Below are 20,352 nucleotides of genomic sequence, written 5' to 3' on the forward strand. Positions count from 1 at the left end.
TCAATAGTTCAAGATGGCCCTTTGTTTCTTGTGAAATAAGCAGAGTAGAAAAGGATCTAGGTGGTTTGTAAGACTCATGAGGAATTCCTAGCTTCCTTTGTCCTGCATGGTGCCTTGGAAAAATTACTTTGTGGGTTTAGGTCTTTTTCTTTCTTTCAGTTTTCCCAAACTCGGCCCCAACCCCCACCTTACAAGATCAAGGAGTAAGGTAGCCACCTTTTATTTTAGAAAAGTGGCACTGTGACATCGTTCCCATGTCCTGAAAGCATGTTTTTATGTGAGAGTGGCCTGAGGTACAACTGTGGCACATCGTTGCTTTGGTATTCATATGATCTACCAGTTAAAGGGAAATTGAAAGGTGTTTTGTGCCCCATTTCCAGTGTTTGAAGATTGTGAAGTCTCAGCAACCTTTGGGTTTCCTGAAAGGCTCTATGTTGTGATGTTGGCAGAACTAAAAATCCCCTGGCTGTTGATGTGGCCTTCCTGAACCTGCTTTTAGTTTAAGACTAGCCATTAGTGCAGCCACAATTTCACTGGTTGTTAGGCAAATACTTACCTGGATATGAAAAGAGTCTCAGAACTACCAACATTATATCTTTTTAAAGTTTTGACCTTGGTGTTGGTTTAGTTTAAAGGTTTTCTCTATCAAAATGAATCCTAAGAAACCAGATAATTGAAGGTAAAATTAGACTTTAGCCTCTAGGACTTTACAAAGTGATTTTCTTCTGAGTTTGACTATGAAGGGAAGCATTTTACTGCTTCAGACATTTATTATGTTGGTTTAGATACATTGTAGAAGAAATGCCTGTTATACCATAGAATGTTTGAGCAAGTTATTACTTTCAACAGTTATATATATATATAATTATATAATTTCTATATAATTAATTATAATTTATAATTATATATATTTTTATATATAATTTTTCCCTGTTCATCTCACATTATAACTTATTCACAGAAAAAGCTTTTTTGAGATGGTATTTCAAGTGAAATATACTGTTGTAACTTAGGGATAGAATTTGACTGTGTGTGTGTTTTGTTTGTTTTTTAAGTAGTCAAAGAAATTTGACATAATTCAAATTAATCAGGTGCTTTCACAGTGGGGTATAAGGGGATGATAGCAAAACATGAAATCAATACTTTGATTTTATAGCAGCGTCAATACTTCCTGTTAATGTGATCTTTTTTCCATGCGACATAACACCAAGAAAACATTAAGTAGTGGGGATATACTATGAAAACATTTGGATAAAAACTGAAAAAATTTAGTTAGCTGTAATTTTTTAAAATGTATTCAGTGCTTTGACACAATATGCATTAAATAATTGAGTGTTTCTCAGAGCTTTCTGGCTGGATCTGAGCTCTGATGACATGAAAGTCCTTGGTGACTGACTCACTGCCTGCTGGTATATGTCTGACTGGCCTTATTTTAGCAGTCTGTTAGTAGGATGCCACATAGTTACTGTTTTGTAAATGCTGTCCTTTGCAATTTTAGGCAAGACAACGGTATGATTTAAATCATTAGAGTTAAGCACAATTGTAGTCTCTTCATTTTATGGTGTATTTGGGTCTAATTGCATTAAAATAGCACAGAGCAATAATGTATACAAATAAAAATGCCTTCATTGATTTCACATTAAAGCGGTAAACCAAAATCCCTTCCCTTTATAAATAAGCCATTTATATGTTCTTTAACCTTAGTTCTTTAGTGTGCATACCTAAAAGCAATTTAAATATTAATTTTCTAAACTATAAGAGTTTAAAAGTTTTCACCATATCTGAAGAGATGATTAGTGCCTGCGGTGAATATGTTAAATCTCATGTGTAATGCATTGTGGCATTTAGAACATTTACTGTCCTTCTGGTATATTTTCACGTTGTTTATTTGGATACATACTGTCTGAATAGGATTATATTTGTTTTGACACATTCTCTAGTGCAAACTGGTTCTCTCATGAAGATTTGATTTTTCACCAAACAACTTGTTAAAAAACAAATCTTCCTTTAGCTATGTTAACAGTAAGAAACAGTGGAGCTTTACCGTTGAGTAATTGAGACAGCAGTTTTGTTAAATTATGCAGGGTAACTATACATTTCTGTTGTGCCTGTGACAGTCCTAGTTTAGGTCTCTTGCCTTGAAGAAATTATTGATATTCCTCCCTTTTCACTGTCAGAAGTGTTCAGATTTGGATGGTAATTTATATTGTCACTCCATAGATGAGGTGACCCTTGTTTCTTATGAAGATGTAAGGACCCAATCTTTGTGTTACGCATTGTCATTTTTACTGATACCTGAAAATAATTTTGAACTGATTTAAAAATTTAAATTTAACATGAAGTTTTCCCCTTGAGGTCATAAGATTGTTTGCAGGCTTCTGTTTTCTTTTGAGCCACTTTAAAATGTGCGTAGTAAAGTCACATGACCTTCTACATTTGTCTTGCCTTCAATTACTCCAAAAGAGAAGTTTGAGACCACAGCTGGTTATGTTTGGCACCAGATTTCAGAGATGGCTTTTCTCAACCCTTATACTTCCTCCTTGAACATTTCCCCCGATTCTGTGAGCTTTGATTATTTTAAATGGAAATATGTCATCTCATTATCTTAGTTAAATTTGTTCAAATGTTGCCTCTTTTGAATGCCACAAATAATTTAAACTTTGACTACAATATACTTTCCAGTAGAAATACTATTCTGTCTACAGGGATAAGTAGACTTTTAAAGTGGCTTGATTCTAAGTACATGTTTAATGGGAGTATTTTATTTGTTCTAACTTTTTCATGTATTGCAACTACTGAAAACATATTGAAAGGCAAAAATCAAAGTCAGTTATAAATTCAACTAGAATACGAACTCTTTAGGGATAACAACCTTGTCTTCAGTATTCTCTGTAATACAGGAAATTTTCTGAATGCACAGTATAGTTTTTAATGATTGATTATTCCTTGATTGATTAGAAACAAATGGGAATGCTTTAAATGTATATCGTGTATATGGCATTTTCTTTTTTCTTTTTCTTTTTGAGGCAGAGTCTTGCTCTGCTGCCCAGGCTGGAGTGCAGTGGTGCAATCTCAGTTCACTGCAATCTCCGCCTCCCGGGTTCAAGTGATTCTCCTGCCTCAGCCTCCCCAGTAGCTGGAATTATAGGCGCCCACTACCATGCCTGGCTAATGTTTTGTATTTTTAGTAGAGATGGGTTTTCACCATGTTGCCCAGGCTAGTTTCGAACTCCCAAACTCAGACAGTCTGTCCACCTCGGCCTCCCAAAGTGCTTAGGCGTGAGCCACCACGCCCAGCAGTATTTTCTTAAAAAAAATATTTATTATACTCTGTTTAGTAATATTTTAGACTTCTTTTATACTTTAGACTTCTTCAGGAGCCAGATCATTTGACCATTTAATAATTTATTACTGAAAATGTAAACTGAGTTTGGGTTTATCATAATCATCCGTTTTAGAAATTATACCACTTTATGGAATGTCAAGCTACATCACCCGAGAAGACCAGTACAGCAAGCCTCCGCACAAAAAACTGAAAGACCGCCAGATCGATCGCCAGAACCGCCTCAACAGCCCTCCTTCTTCTATCTACAAAAGCAGCTGCACAACAGTATACAATGGCTACGGGAAGGGCCACAGCGGTGGAAGTGGCGGAGGTGGCAGCGGTGGTGGTCCCGGAATTAAGAAAACAGAGCGACGAGCAAGAAGCAGCCCAAAGTCAAATGATTCAGACTTGCAAGGTAATACTCAAGATGTTTGCCATAGAGTGAATTATTAAGACAGAGACATCTCAAATGTTGTTTCCACATCTTTTACATGAGAATATTATTTCATGGTGCTTGGTTGTTCTGCTAAGAATATTTGAGTAGACCTTCTTTGATCTATTTCTTAGTAGGGAAAGAATATTGCATTGTTTATTTTTTATTAATACTTCATGGCAGAAATACTACGTTTTGGTCACATATGCCATGTAGGTTTCTACTTAGTAACAAGTGTGTGCAGATCTTTTCATGTTAGCCTACTTCTGTTGTTTCACTCTCTGAATAGACAGATGTGGAAGAAATCCAAAGATAATTTTTCTAAAAGTGTAGGCTAGTTTAAATCTCAAAATTATTATACCTCATAAACCATATGTAATTACTTCCTTACTGTAATGAAATCTGTCATTGAATCACAGAAATATATTTCTCTTTAGTTTTGGCATCAGTTATTGTCTCATACCACCTTTTGCCTGTGAATTAAGTGTTTGGAAACCAAGAACGAGGTGGAAGAATAAGGGTCACCACATATAGCTAGAGAAACATCAACTCAGAATGGCACGTGCTTTTTTGTAGATGAATCTCTTGGGTATAGATCAGTTGATTTGGAGGAAGGTTTTTGTGTTTAAATGAAGTTTTGGGGGTAGTTTAGAGAGAACCTATTTTGATGCCACATAAGGAAAAACAGTGACTTTTTCTATAGGCATAGGGAAGAATGACTTAAGTGAGGCAAAAAAGGTAACATTTGGATAAGGTAGATGAGTTTATAGATAGAAATGACTGGAAAACAAAGACATGAACAACTTTTAAAGATAGGATCAGTTATTCAAGTAGATTCCCTTTTTCATTCACAATCACATTCTCACAGACAGTCCCCATTTCTACCTGACTGAGATGCAATAAGGAATCTGATTATAACACTCATTGATTATAACACTCATTGAATTTACGGATTCCTTACTGCATCTCATTCAGGTAGAAACAGGGACTGTGTCTGTGAGAATGTGATTGTGACTGAAAAAGATGGAATTTGTGTATTTTTGAGTGTCTATGGAAGAGCTTCTGACACGGGAGAGGAAGGTTAGGTAAAATGAAATATTGCAATCAACATTTCCCCCTACGTTATTTGGGTGAGTGATTGCAGCATGAGAGAGAGGAATAGTAAGATAACAGTGAAATGTAAACAGATCCTGTATTCTTTTCATTTTAATTATTTATTCTTTTCTCTATTTTTCAAACTCTATGCAATTACCATGTTATTCTTACAATTTTTAAAACATAAATAATTATCATACAAAGGAAATTGAAGATTCAAGAGGCTTGTACATAGCTCTTAAGGGAAGATGCTGGGTCTCATATAATAATTTTAGTCAAATGATACTGTAATTTCTAAGCTTGAAATTAGTTTATTAGCAGTGTTACAATTTAACCATGACTATACAAGAATTCATACCAAAAAAATTAAGAATAGATTTCCCTAAAGAGAATTTTAATCCAAAGAAAAGCGAGAGAGAATGTATAAATTGTCTAGAGAGCTTACGAGGTTTGAAGTACTTTGATTACTTGACTCGTTCTTTAATAATTTTCACCCTGCTTTGCACCAAAACTGATTTAAGGCAAATGACGTAGACACATAGAAGCAGATGACATAAATGTAAGCATTAAGGAGCCGAAAGATGATAAGGGAAGGAAAATACTAATAAGATGAAGCAGGGTTCCAGTAGAGTGGCTTGATATGGGCCATATATTTGGTTTTGAGCCTCCTGGTTGTCAAAGCAAAAAGGCAAATGTGAATCACATAGCATGGAAAAAGAATAAAGCACTTCTTGTTCATGGGGTCCATCAAGTGGCTCATAATGTTTCAGTTGTGTCTCCCTCAAAATGTGGCTGTTGGTTCCTAGGATTCCAAAAGGCTTTTTCCTGCTTTCTCATCCTTACAAGTGTGTCTCCTGCTAGAGGTTACTGCACCTGACATCTAAATCTGTGCCCCAGAAACAGACTTCTTAACTGATACTTAGGTTTACAGTGCTACCTAATTAATCTAAAACTATACTTCATACCGGTATGATAAACCTAATAGGTTCATATGTGGTTTGCACAAGAATAGAATATATACTTAACCATAACATGTGACTTGTGGTTTTACTTAGGTTAAATTGCCCTCATGGCCAGAAGAGATAAATCTTTTTACTTTTGTTTTGAGATGGAGTCTCGCCGTCACGTAGGCTGGAGTGCAATGGTGCGATCTCAGCTCACTGCAGCCTCCGCCTCCCAGGTTCAAGCCATTCTCCTGCCTCAGCCTCCTGAGTAACTGGGATTACAGGCATGTGCCACCACACCCTGCTAATTTTTGTATTTTTGGTAGAGATGGGGTTTTGTCATGTTGGCCAGGCTGGTCTCAAACTCTTGACCTCAGGTGATCTGCCCACCTCGGCCTCCTTCTTTTTACTTTATAATTCCTTTGCCTTTGAGTTAATTTACTTGAATAATTTACCTTTTTACCACTTACCAAAAACAAATCTTTAAAAAAAGACAAACTTTAAGTTTGTGCCTGGTCCTGTGGTAAAACTAAACAATGTAAAAGAAGCAAACAACTCATGTTAATATAAATACATGTATTAAAAAGATGGAGATACCTTAATTTCTCTCTTGAGGTCTAGTTCTCTCAGTTAACTGTGCTTTAGAAACTTTAAAACAATAGAGATTCGTGGACCCCATTTTAGACCTAGTAAATCAGAATCTTCACACCACTTTTGACTTCATGTTTTTGTTTTGTTTTGTTTTGTTTTGTTTTTTTAAATAAAACCTCCATTGGGGATAATGTATAATCAGCCAAGATGGAAGATTATACTATCATAATAATAAGGATGGTTCATCAAGTAGTACACAGTATGGAATAGGAACTTTGTGTTTTATTCATCAATCTCTCCCTCCTTCTAGTACTATACCTGACACATAGTAGGTACTCAGTAAATATTGTTAAGTGAGTCCTGTTTTCTTGATTGCCTTGTTTTCCAGAGCAAGCCTTCTTTTTGAACACACAAAGCTATTGTACCATTTCCTTTTCCTGGAACAAATTGTTGCATTGCTCAAGGAAACTGCTCTGTGGCTAGCCTCCCCTTTCATTTACTATTACTTTCAGAAAAACAGGCATGACAGAGTCCCATAGTACACTCTGAGAAATATGGAATCTCTGAGTTCTTGCACTTCCTTGGAGCAAATGGTGTGGTGTGAGCCGAGAACAGTTGGGGCTTTGGTATTAGACATACCGTACTTGGCTTAGAATTGGGCTTTGTTACTTACTTTTTCCTTTTAGTTTTCCCTGAATTTCCAGGTTCACATTTGTAAAATGGGCACTTAAATTTCCATTATTAAATATTAAAAATACCCTTGCTCAGTTCTTAACACTTTAATATAATGGTAACCCTTATGACTTGAATATTGTCTCTCTCATCTTCAGGACTCCTGTTATTATAGGCTCATGTCTCATCTGAGATAGCTTCCCCTCAAAATAGGCATCTCTCTCTACTCTCCATCTGGCGGCTTTTCCCCTTCCCTTCATGCTCCATTCCCCTCACTCCAGTCCCCTACATTTCTTCTCCTTTCAGCCAGAAGTGGCTTTCTTTGCTTAAACCCATCTTACGTTTTTGAAAGCTAAACCCTGCATTACTGGCCCACTATCTCTGAAAGTTGCTTCCAGGCTCCTCTTCTTTTTTTTTTTTTTTTTTGAGACGGAGATGGAGTTTCACTCTTGTTGCCCAGACCGGAGTGCAATGGCGTGACCTCAGCTCAGTGCAACCTCCACGTCCCAGGTTCAAGCAATTTTCCTGCCTCAGCCTCCTAAGTAGCTGATATTACAGGCGCACACCACCATGCTTGGCTAATTTTTGCATTTTTAGTAGAGACAGGGTTTCGCCATGTTGGCCAGGCTGGTCTTGAACTCCTGACCTCAGGTGATCCACCCGCCTTGGCCTCCCAAAGTGCTGGGATTACAGTTGTGAGCCATTGCGCCTGGCCAATTTTTTTGTATACTTAGTAGAGGCGGAATTTTGCCATGTTGGCCAGACTGGCCTTGACTCCTGGTCTCCAACTCCTGGCCTCAGCCTCCCAAAGTGCTGGGATTACAGGCGTGAGCCACCATGCCTGGCCACTTCCAGGCTCTTTTAAGAGAGGTTGGCACTGTGTAGAAACATACCCAATATCCTGGGGTCCTCTCTGGTGGAATTGGTACCGGATCTCATACATCTTCTCGTCACCTCGGCCTAGGGGCACTTCCAGCTCTGAGTGAGAAAGAACTGTGGTGCTCAGCCTCTTGGGACTTCCTTTCTCATGGTCTCTGGTATCTCCTCATATGTTTTTTATTTTTCTCTTTGCTCCCTCTGAACATTAAGAGACCTCCCAGAAGGGCCACCTTATGGTTTAAGATGTGTGATTATTCATTTTCCTCTCCAGTGCATCCTCTGTTGTGGCTACAGTTAAATAGATCTCAACATTTTAATCCCTTCCATGAGAACCTCTGTGGTGCTCCCCACTATCTAGAGAATAAAGTCTAAACTGCATGATATGACACAAACTAACTTCTTGTGGCCCTTCAGATTTCCCTACCAGACACGCTCGCTGTGTTCTGCCCCGTTTTGTGAATATGCCTCATTCCCTTTTCTTGGCCTGTCCTTCCAGTTCCTCTGCCTAGCAAACTCCAACTCAGGCCTTCAAGAGCCAGCTCAGTTATCACCTCCTCTATGAAGGCTGCCTGTCTCTCCAACATATTATGATGGCAGATAAGTTAGGGAAAAATATTTCAAGAGTTTTTGCCTTCCTTTTCTCTTCCTCTCCCAGCATTTCATTTTAGAACAGTGCTTGGGCATCAAGTCCACAGATGTTCAAGGACAGGAATGGAAAAGTTTGTTCTTGTGTACAGAGTATTATGCAAGAGCTGGGCCTTGAGCCTGTTCTGTGGCCAAAACCCAGTTAAAATAGTCACATTGCCTTTCACTGCAGAAGCTAAAGAAGTTTCTGTTGCTCTTCATTGAGTGAGAGGGAAGCTTGATTTCTTTCATTTTATTCTTGATAAAAACCGAAACACACAGTATTTTAAGGAAGTTATTGAGTGGGATCCAGTGAGTCAGGATCCAGATGTCTAACTGAAATCCTTCCATTTTCAGCCAGTTATACCCCCTCAGAAAGGACTTAGTTTATCTGCCAGTATTGTTTTAGAAAGAATTATATGAATTTAGAGTAAAAACCAAAAGCTTTACTGAGGATCCACTGTTTAATTTTAAAAGACCTAAGTAGTCCCAATAATATGTGTGTGTGTGTGTGTGTGTGTGTGTGTATGTATGTATGTGTGTGGCAGATGGTGAAGGGAGAGGACATCAAGAGTGCAAAGTCACAATTTCCAAACTTTTTTTTTTTGAGACAGAATCTGGCTCTGTCACCCAGTCTGGAGTATAGTGGCACAATTTTGGCTCACTGCTACCTCCGCCTCCCGGGTTAAAGCAATTCTCCTGGGATTACAGGTGCCCGCCACCATGCCTGGCTAATTTTTGTATTTTTGGTGGAGATGGGGTTTTGCCATGTTGGCCAGGCTGGTCTCAAACTCCTGACCTCAGGTGATCTGCCTGCTTTGGCCTCCCAAAGTGCTGTGATTACAGGTGTGAGCCACCGTGCCCGGCCTCCAAACACTTTTTTCTGTATAAAAATGTGCTGTGTGCAGTTGACATTGTTGACCTTCACTTTGTTCCTCGGGCTTACCCTAAGAATGAGGATGTCTTTTTCATATATGACTTTTACATTTTAAAAACGTAATGGAATTGTAGATTTTAAATAATCGGTGTTCTGGACTGTGTGACATAGAACATGTCATTTCACTAAGCCGTGGTTTTCCTTTCAGTAAAATGAACAGGTGAGTTAGGGTCTGTGATTTTCAAAATCTTATCAGCGAGTAGATTGCCTCTGTTTTCAGACAATTGTGTGTGGATCACCAATTTTAAATACAGTATCCCTTCACCCCTACCACATCACACACATTCATACACACATACATGTATACACATGCACTCTGAAAGCAGAGAGCACTAAAACTCCTGTGGTTTGAGTGGAGGACCGGGGTCCTTGTCACCCTCCACAAGGCTTTCCCAGGGATCAGCCCTCACCTGGATCCTGGCTACTCACAGGCTCAGGCCAGCATTATCAGTACCATCTAGGAGCTTGTGAGACATATGCCCTTATGACCTGTCCCAGACCTACTGAATACAGGCTGTGTAGGTGGGGCCCACCAGTCTGTGTTTCATCAGGCACTCCAGGTAATAATAAGCCACAGTAGCATTTGAGAACTGCTGGCCCTTTGAGTGCGAAGCAATTTTTAACCAAGATTTTAAATGGCAGGGGTGGGAAAGCAGCGGGTGGGAGGCATTCAGTTGGAACACTTGGTTTAAGTTGAGACATATTCCTTGTACTATCTGTATCATGATAAATACATACTAGTGGTGGAAGAGTTCCTTTTGTGTGACTAACATATAGGTAGCAGTTTATGTGAACTCTTCTAGAAGTTAAAGTGCCATATGGGAAAAATTGGGACAAAGTGGCAAGAATTCCAAATATAGAAGAAAACGAACATACAGCATACTTTTGGCATTTGAACTTTGAAATTGTTAACAATCCAAAGACTCAGTTGCATTTTAGATCACATTCCACCACATAGACTCACAGTTTCTGGTTATGATACCGAAAGCCAGTGATGAGGGCATTATTCTTGTGCATTTCTCTTTCAGAGTTCGCAGATTGCCTTCTGACTCCAGCAGTGTTCCTTATTGCCGGTTCTTTGTATTCTAATTCTTTCTCAGGTGGTCTCCCTGGCATTTTTTCTCTTCCTATTCTTATATTTTGTGATCATTGCTCAGAAACCAGAATCAGACTACAGCTGTACTTCCTCCAAAGCAGCAAGAAAGTGTATTCACAATAACAGTAATTATTCATAATGAGAAGTCATAGTGCACTAAGGCTTGAGATGGCATTTTTTCCCTCTAGGGGTCTGAGATTGTGGATATTTTTGGGTCCTTGGAGTCTGTCCTTTTGCTGAATGGCTTGGATTCTGGGAGGGCATGGCAGCGTCCACCTGTGCAGGGCCGACAGTGGTTTCCTTTGTCTGGAATGACGTGCTTAATGTTAATAAGGTCTGGAATGTTGGGAGTCAAGACAGATTTTCTTTTGGACTCTTCTTTTGGTCTTGGCTCCCTGTAGCAGATAATGCTTGTGCTTTTCTGTTTTCTGATTAAAATAGGATATTTAGTAGGGCTTTTGCACTTCACAAGTGGCAGATTTCCTCTTTCTCTTGTAAGCTTTTTCTGTCTTGTGAGCACATATCCCAGGCATGCTCAGACGAGGTGTTTTGGAAGGCTGGAGTTTGGCAGGGCTCTTCTTTTCCCCCACAGTATCTGCTTCCCTTACTGCATTTGAACACTATACTGTTTCTAGATATATTTTTAATATTGCTTTATCTCTCAAGTCTGTAGGTGACGATGCATCCTGTGTGTTTTCACCTGTCTACAGCTGCATATAAATTCTGAGTATTGCAAAAATATCAAGAAAACATGAGAAAAGTTAAAAGTGAGCTCAGGTCAGTGGAATTCATCCATCTGACTCTCAATTACAGTCTGATAAGTGAAAATAGTCCAAACAAGCCCAAATAACTTTTATTTTTTACAAGGACAGTGGGGACCCCTGGATCAGAATGCAAGAGACGTGAGACATTCTTTTTGGCAGGAAACTGGCCAATTAACATCGCCACTTCCATTTCAAGTGTAGGCTGCCAGATCCGTCCGCTCAGTTTAGAGGTCTCTGAGTGACTCTAATTAGGGACCAAGCGGACTTGAACGCTTTGCAACTGTCTATATGTGGGATGGAGATAGTTTTGGGGTCAGAAGGCTGTTTCATAAGGAGCATGCTGCTCATTAACATGTGCTTTCTGACTTGGGCGTTATCCTGCGGGGCCAAGGCTGGAGAAATCAAACTATGAACAATTATTTTTCTCTAAGACCCCTTTATGATGATTTTTTTCCTCCTTACTGGGATGTTGATTTTACTAGTGCAAAGGCAAATTTACAGCTCAACAAAGAGGACACCATGGTGGCCCAAATTGTTAATTAGTAGAGTATATAATTGTCTTTATTAAGTTACATCACTTATCCTATCTTTTGCCTTTCGCCCTTTCCCCCTCGTATTTTTGTTGCAATCTGGAATGTTTTAAAGATGTTAATGCATGATTCTTTCAACAGGCAAAATGAGATATTTTTGTCATGTCAGGTTAAGAAGTCTTAACCCATTAAATCATACTTGAAGCTTCACATTTTTCACTTGCATATAAAAAGACAAACAGCATGCAAAAATAATTCGTTGAGTTTTCTTTTGAAATGAATGTTCACCAGAAGTTTGAGGTCAGAATTTTGATTAGTTTTTACCATATGTAGTACTGAACTCTGTAAACCCGTGTTATTTTCTCTGCCTTTTTGCTTTCTTGGGAACTGATCATGGCAGCATTTAGATGACATCAGAACCCATGTTGGTAAAATAAATGTCATCCCAAAGAACCCTTTAAACAGCAGGTATAAGTGATGATATGGTTTGTTTCTGGTATATTTGTAACCTTCAGTTTTATTGAATTGAAACTTCTATGTTATCTCTCTCATTTAGCTAAGTTGAATTCTGAATTTAACTGGGTTAGGGGTCATCATCACAAGAGTGCCATACGCAGAAGTAAAATATGTACTAGTTGGGACCTTGCAGATCTTGGTTTAGTCTCAGTTCAGCCACTTGGGAACTATGTGACCTTGGGCATGATAGTTAATCTTTCAAGGCTTCATTTTCTTCTTGTGTGTAGAAATAGGGGTAATTAATGGCATCTCTTTCAGAGGACTATCATCAGCTCTTAGTACAATTTCAGACTCTAAGTGCTTTAAAAATGTAGTGGTATTGGTAAAGAAAGACCATGAGATTTTTTCCCTTGTGAGAACTGCTTTCTGTGGGTCATTGTAGCAGAACCTCAGCCTGTGAGCATGCCCATCAGAATGCGGTTGGGCAAGGCCTCCTGCAGCCGGGGTCAGTGTTAAGTAGTAGTGAATGCCAAGGACTTGAGATAGGGGAGAGTTCAGAGGGGCATCCACTCCCCAAAAAAGGTTCTCGGACTATTGCCAACCCGCAAACAACCTGCTGAATTCTGGGCAAGAATAAAATGCAGTCCTCTCTCCATGCTTTTTCCCTGTCACCTCTCTGGGTTGAATTCTCTGTGTGAGCCCACAGAATGGGGTCTAACAGGCTGGCTTGATTCTGTTTGAACCCACTCAGCAAATTAACCACTCTAAGTTACTTTGCTAAAAGGAGGAGATTGCAGGGGACATTAGCTGGAGGCGATGGGCAAACAACAACTGCTCTGTATTTATTTTTCTCCCACCCACATTCCTTGCTTTAGGGCAATTAGTTAAGCTGGATGGATAAGCTAACTGGGTAACCTACTAAATTTCCAAGTCTTTCACAGCTTTTCCTTACACCTTGCAACTTGTACACCATCTCTTCCGCATTCTGTGGGCTGCATAGACCTGCCCTGCTACATTGCAGAAGGGGTCGGCACTAGGTGTAGGTAGATCATGGGGGTGGCGAGGCATCTTGGAGGCTGACTACCAGGTGTCGACGCAGAAACCGTTTCTGTTAATACCTTATCCGAAAGAGTCTCAGCATTTGTGATGGAATTTTGGCAAATTTCCTGCTGCTATGTCAACATCGATTTTGTCATTGCTTCTCCTGTGGAGTGGAGCTCTAGGATCTTTACATAAACTGCAGTGTGAAGAGGCAGGGTGTTGAACTTCTGGTTTTGTATGATCATTATTGTAATGTGATAATTATAGTCTATATTGCAAATACATTCATTATCATTCATGCTTTCTGCTATGGTCAGCTTTGGCTTTTATTTTAAATTTAATTTCCTCAACCAGACACACAGTGTAGCAGACTCTATTACCCTATTTCAGTTTTTGGTGCTGTAATGAGACTTTGAAGTTCTAGGAATTGAGTAGATAACACAAGTGTGATGTGGGAAAGGTCCCTGGGAAACAACAGTGATACTGTTAGGTTGATGCACAAATAATTGTGGTGTTTGCCATCACTATTGCACCCACATAACAGCTCAGTGCATGCAATTTACAAAGTAATGAGTGAAATACTCCCTATAGTTGACTATAAGATTTCCTCATTTTTCTCTGGTGCTGAATTTGCTTTTCAAAAAACTCTTCCCCTTGCTGTTCCCTTCCCCATTCCAGATTGTAACTGCTTCTTTCCAGCTGCATCAGAAGAAGGGGACTTTCCGTGTAGGTGTTATGCTCAGAAAAGGGCAGAAAAGACCAGGTCATGGTGGGTATGACTTGCTTCAAGCACAAAAGAGAATTGTGATGGTTCAGGAAGACTGGAAAATAATGAAGCAGGAAAGAAATGAGAAGGGCTTCAGAGGAATGGCACATTGAAATAAAAGGAAGTGGTAAGAACAGGAAAACAAGTGGAATGAAAGGAGCATACACAGTGGGCAGGGATGATTGGATAGACTGTGGAATAAAGGTAATTTGGGGGAAAAACAGGCAGAAAATAAAAGAGGTTTCATGGTTCCATGGTTGCATATTCCATTCCTCTCACTAGGTTAACATTTCCCAGAGGGGTTGGGTGGAGAGGGGGAAATCCTTTCTGCCCTGTTGTGGTCCATGTGTCCTTTTGCTGGCAGCTCCACTTGGAACAAATCTCCCTGTGAATACATCTCCTACTTTTTTCCTATTTGGAGTTTCCTGATGCTTTTGTCTTCCTCTTGTGCTGGATTAGAGCATCTACTGCCAGCATGCATTAACGTGATAAACAAATTAAAAGTGAAGTCTTAAGTAGAACTTTGGAAGGAGTAGCAGTACACTATATTGAGGTATTGGATTTTTTGAATATGACTTGAAGTTGTTAAAGTGATGTTTTAGAGTTTTGATGTGCTTAAAAACTGGAAATTGAGAATTTTTTTTATTTTTTGTTTTAAGTTAAAAATTAAGCACAAGAGACCAGGCATGGGAGGATCAGTTTGTGAGGATCCCTTTGGGAAGCCAAGGCAAGAGGATTGCTTGAGCCCAGGAGTTCAAGACGAGCCTGGACAACATAACAAGGCCCTATCTCTTCAAATAAATAAATAAATAAATAAATAAGTAAATAAAATTAGCCGGATGTGGTGGACATTCAGGAAGCTGAGATGGGAGCATTGTTTGAAGCCAGGAAGTCAAAACTACAGTGAGTGTTGATCGTGCTACTGCCCTTTAGCCTAGATGATAGAGTGAGACCCTGACTTTAAAAAAAAAAAAAAAAAAAAGGCACAAGAAAGTGGGGGAGGGGGCACCACTTTTCCTTTTCCTTTATTCCTGGGTTAGTATGCCTTTGTCAAAAGCAGCTTGCTTTAAATGAAGATGTCATGCTTATTTCAAGTCCTCTTACAAACCGAATTCACTCTCATATCCCCTTGATATGTAATAAAAAGCAGTATCTATATAGCATTTCTGTGAAATAATCAAGCCTTGCTTTCTAGACTTATTAGAATTACCTCATGAAAGCAACATGAGGAAGTGAGTGGGAAGAACTAGGTCTACAACAATTAAAATAGTTTTTTTTTTCATAAATGTATTTATTACTGCTTCTCTTAATTCACATGGTGAACTTCCATTGACCTTTTTTTCCTTTTATTTGAAAAGACACAAATTATTATATGCAGCAGTAAGATCTTTCAAACCAGGAGGCATGGAGAAGCTGCCATATTTTAGGTTCACTAAGTTCCTCAAAACTATTTAAGTGTCTTGCCAAGCACATTTTAAAAAAATTCATATTTAGTCTTTCAGGAAGATTTATCTTTTGTTGGAATGTTGCTCCAAGGAACTCTATAAGATATCAGCCTCTCTTGAAAGCTCTGTTAAAAATGATGTTGTTACTTAAGTGAGAAATGGTTATGGGTGCTTTAATTATTCAGCGATCAAGGGTTTTTTTTTTGTTTTGTTTTGTTTTTGTTTTTTGTTTTTGTTTTTTTAAACACACTTACAGCATTCATATTATTTACTACTTACACTGTCATCCATGTGAAGATGGCTCCAATTTAATTGCAGACAGTTTTCAATTTGAAAACTATATCTTCATTTCATTAAAGAATTTCGTGTCTGGGAAGTACTATTCCCTATAGAGTTTAATCTCTGGGTATAGTGGTCTCAGCATCATCTACAACATTACGCATGAGGGCAAAACTGTTTAGAGTAAGTTAGGTAAGTTACTATTGTATTAGCATTTCTCAGAAGAAAGATGATCTTTTAGGTAGTAAACATACATGCATCGTAGCAATCAGTAGGATTTCCTGATTTGCCTGACTCTGCGGTGCTTCCATGCCTGTTTTCTGCGTCGTTTCTTCACTTCCTTTTCTTTTTTTGTCAGGGGGAGACAGAGTCTTGCTCTGTTGCCCAGGCTGGAGTGCAGTGGCACGATCACAGCTCACTGCAGCCTCAACCTCCTTGGCTCAAACAATTCTCTTGTCTCAGACTTCTGAGTAGCTGGAACTACAGACGTGTGCTACCCCACCTGGCTAATTATTTTTATTTATTTTATATTTTGTAGAGACAGGGTCTCACTTTGTTGCCCAGGTTGGTCTCAAACTCCTTGGGCTCAAGTGATTCTCCTGCTTCGGCCTACCAAAGGGCTGAGATTACAGGCATGAGCCATCGCGCCCAGCCCTGCATCATTTCTTTTAAATAATGTCAGGGACAGCAGTTTCTATGGCCCTGCTACCCATATTGGAATGAGAGATACAGTAGTCATCTAAATCTTAGCCTTTATAGTTAAGATTACAGAACTTGGTTTTCTGAACTGAATAATCTGTCAGATATTTGTACCCACAAATTAGGATTCTCATTCTTCTCTTTTTCTTCTCTTTTATATTTTTATTTCTTGCATTTTTAGATTCTATGAATTCTCTACTCTCTCTCCTGTTCTGTATATCTGGCTTCCAAGACTTGCCATATTTATCATCACTAATACTATAAATGGACTTTTAAAATCCAACACTTTTTATTCATTCATTTACTGCTGAGGTACTTTTTATTTTATTTTGCAGTTTGAACGGGGTAAGGAAATAGAAAATGATAAAGATAAATGAGAAGGATGTGTTTAATACTAGATTATTGTCGTAGCTGTCAACCTATTTACTTCTGAAGAAGAAAGTTTCAATAATTGCTCTTATTTTAAGACTAGGTTACAAGCTCATTGAGTGCATCCAAGGAAAAGGAAACACTGCAGATAAGCTAACTGCACTTCTTTAATAAGGGTGTGTGGTCCAGTTGCTAGTTTGTCCTTGTCATCTTATTTCCATTTCCTTCCTTTTGGCCATTTTTATCTTTAATGATCTCAGTAGGAGGTAAACAACCTCGATAAGAGGATAAGGGAGAATGTATCCAAGTGCTGCTTGTCAGTAGCTCTGATAAAGATTTGGTGTGTATGGAAAACCTGAAACTTAAAATGATTCTCAGAAATTATCTCTAGGGTTCATTTGTAATATTGAGTAGATTACTGTTACTGTAGATAGGAAACTACTATTTCTATAGATCAAAAATAGTTCAATATTTGAAATTTTACATGCTTCAACTTAATATTCCACACATCAACATGAAGGATAATTAATAGGTATCTATACAAAGTATATCTCTACTGTGTTTCTCAGCTGTTGGTATGCTAGAATTTGTTCTGTTTTTACTTTCACTGTCAACAAGAGTAAAAGGTTTAGGGAAAGAAAACAGTGAACACCAAAGAACTCAGGTAATTTGTCTACTGCTAGGATGTTTTTTGCAAATAGATATTAAAAATGATATTTTGGGGTGAGCAGAGGATCAATAATCTGTTTAAGGCAGGAAATACTAGATTTTATAAAGATATAAAGGAATAAAATGAGATAAAATCACAGTGCCCAAGATGTTTTCTTGAAATGGTGGCTAGAGTCCTATTGATTAATGCTGGTGACTGAGACGTCAACATTGAAAATAAACCGTCCCCAGACAATTGATAATTATAGGTGACAGTTACGTTGTTATACTTTATTTAGGCAGTAGTTTTGTTCCTGGAAAATTACTTTTATTCAAGAGGAAAATTAGAAGCGTTTGAGAACTGAATGTTTTGTGGAAACTCTTGTGTATAATTTTTCAGTTTTATTCAATTTCATAAGTCTTCAGGGAATATTTTCAGGCCTAGATTTATGGACACTGTATATAGTACCTGCTGCCAAAAGAACATTCTACCATCAGGCTTATTAGAAAGCATATTGTCTGTTTTTCTGGTGCTTTGTTGTGAGCAGATGTTCCCTCAGCATTTCTGAACTATTTTAATGCACAAGATGGGAAGAAGAGTAAGTTAAAAGACAAAGATAGGAATTAATTTTTTGACTAGGTAACTGCATTTGAGTGGGGATAAATGTCAGTATTCTCAATCTTTTTTATCCCTCTGCTCAATTTGAGGTAATACCATGTGGTCACTTAATCTGTCATCAGACCCTAAAAATTCCGTAACAAGTCTCAGTTCTCTGTTAGTAAGAGAATGGATTAAAAATAAGTTTGTAATAAACTATAGCACAGTCCTGTCACTTGAGCTCAGTTCCTTTGATTTGGCCCAATTTTCTTCACTATTTTTCTTTTCATATTGTAATCACTACTGTCCACAGAGAAGGTTAACACAATGGAGGCACACTTCTGATGGGCCCTGTGTTCCTTTCCTGTGATTAACAAATCAGCACACACAAAGCTGGTGCTTCTTTTTTTTCCCCCATAGAGATGGGGTCTCACCATGTTGCCCAGGCTGGCCTCTAATTCCTGGGTTCACGGCACTCTGCCACCTCAGTTTTCCAAGTAATTGGGACTATAGGCATACACCACCATGCCTGGCAAAGCCAGTGATTTAAAACAACAGAAATTTATTCTGTCACAATTAAAGCCAGTGATTTAAAACAACAGAAATTTATTCTGTCACAATTCTGGAGAGAATGTAGAGCTCAGAAATCCAAAATCATTGTTACCTCGGTGAAATCAAGGTATTGGTAGGCCCGAGCTCCCTCTGGAGGCTCTAGGAAAAAATCTGTTCCTTGCCTCTTCCAGCCTCAGGTGGATGCTGGCACTCTTTTGTTTGTAGCCACATCACCCCAGCTTCAAGATCAGCATCTTCAAATCTCTCTGCTCTTTTCTTCGCCTCTTGTTTGTGTTAAGTGTTCCTCTACCTCTGCCTTATAAGAACACATGTGATCTCATTTAGGGCCCATCTGGGTAACTCAGGATAATCGGCCATCTCAAAATCTTTAACCTAATCATATCTCCAAAGACTTCTGCTTGCAAGGTAACATTCACAACCGCCACAGGCTCCTTCCAGCATCCCTTTTGAGAAACCTGGCTCCCATTTGCCTGCATCCTAGTTAAGGTCTGATTGATACACCCTCAACCTTCCTCGACATTTACTATATGCTTTTCAGTGAGCTGCAGTTAATTTCATCCAAATGTACAATAGCAGCAGCAAGTATCTGTCTCTACTAACACAGGCCAAGAATCATTTAGCAGAGCTACCCCTGTCTTTAGAGAAGCAGTTTACGTAGGGAAATCTACACACACGCTTTTTTTTTTTTTTTTTTTTTTTGAGCAGGGTCTGACTGCCACCCAGACTAGAGTGCAGTGATATGATCTTGACTCACTGCAGCCTCAATCTCCCTGGCTCAAGCAATCCTCCCACCTCAGCCTCCCGAGTAGCTGGGACTATGGGTGTGTGCCACACTGCCTGGCTAATTTTTGTATTATTTGTAGAGACAGAGTTTCACCATGTTGCCCAGGCTGCTCTTGAACTCCTGAGCTCAAAGGATCCTCCTGCCTCAGCTTCCCAAAGTGCTGGAATTACCGGTGTGAACCACCATGCCCAGCCTATGCACAGTAAGTTAAGCTAGTCTAAGCAGTTCATAAAGCTGAATGCTGTAACAACTGGCCTGTAAATAGAAGTGAGTTGTGCTGTGGATGTGCGTGTGTATCCACATGTAAAATGGCAGCTCTGTATTTTCAGGGCATATTTAATAGTTAAATATCAGAGTCTGTATAATTCTTTTTAAGTGATGACCGGAGATCATGGCATTTCCCAAGAAGAAGTGAAATGAACCTATCTGATTTTGAATATATATTTTCTTTAAAAAGTAAATAAGATCGTTTTCACGGAGCATGAGATAAGAGTTACAAAGGTTTAAAACTAATCTTTAATGAATCTTATGTCCTGTAAATGTTAAATAGACCTCAAGAAAATTCCATAAAGCTGGTACTTGTTGGATATTACATTAAATAGTTAATGTTATAATAGATTGCAGGTGTCTTTTCTCTGATGACTGTCAAGTAGGCAGAGTCTAATAATTGATTTAGTTTTGAAGAAGATTTCTGTGTACCCTGAGGTGTCATATGCTAAATGGGTGATAAATTCTAAAGCCCTGTTATCTGCTTTGTTGTGTTTTTAATAGTTATTGCCCGTTGTAATAAACTTGTATCTTAGA

General features: G+C 38.7%; 1 protein-coding gene across 1 annotated transcript in view; it reads left to right on the top strand.

The window, feature by feature from the left end:
* Nucleotides 1–20,352, top strand: part of FNDC3B (fibronectin type III domain containing 3B) — a 311,196-nt gene that overhangs the window by 160,553 nt on the left and 130,291 nt on the right. The window contains exon 7 of the mRNA XM_011940990.1: nucleotides 3,459–3,740. Coding sequence (XP_011796380.1) covers nucleotides 3,459–3,740 — 282 coding nt within the window. The remainder of the gene's footprint in view (nucleotides 1–3,458; nucleotides 3,741–20,352) is intronic.

The sequence above is a fragment of the Colobus angolensis genome, unplaced genomic scaffold (genome assembly GCF_000951035.1).
Source record: "Colobus angolensis palliatus isolate OR3802 unplaced genomic scaffold, Cang.pa_1.0 Scaffold197, whole genome shotgun sequence".
In the NCBI taxonomy this organism is placed as follows: Eukaryota; Metazoa; Chordata; class Mammalia; order Primates; family Cercopithecidae; genus Colobus; species Colobus angolensis.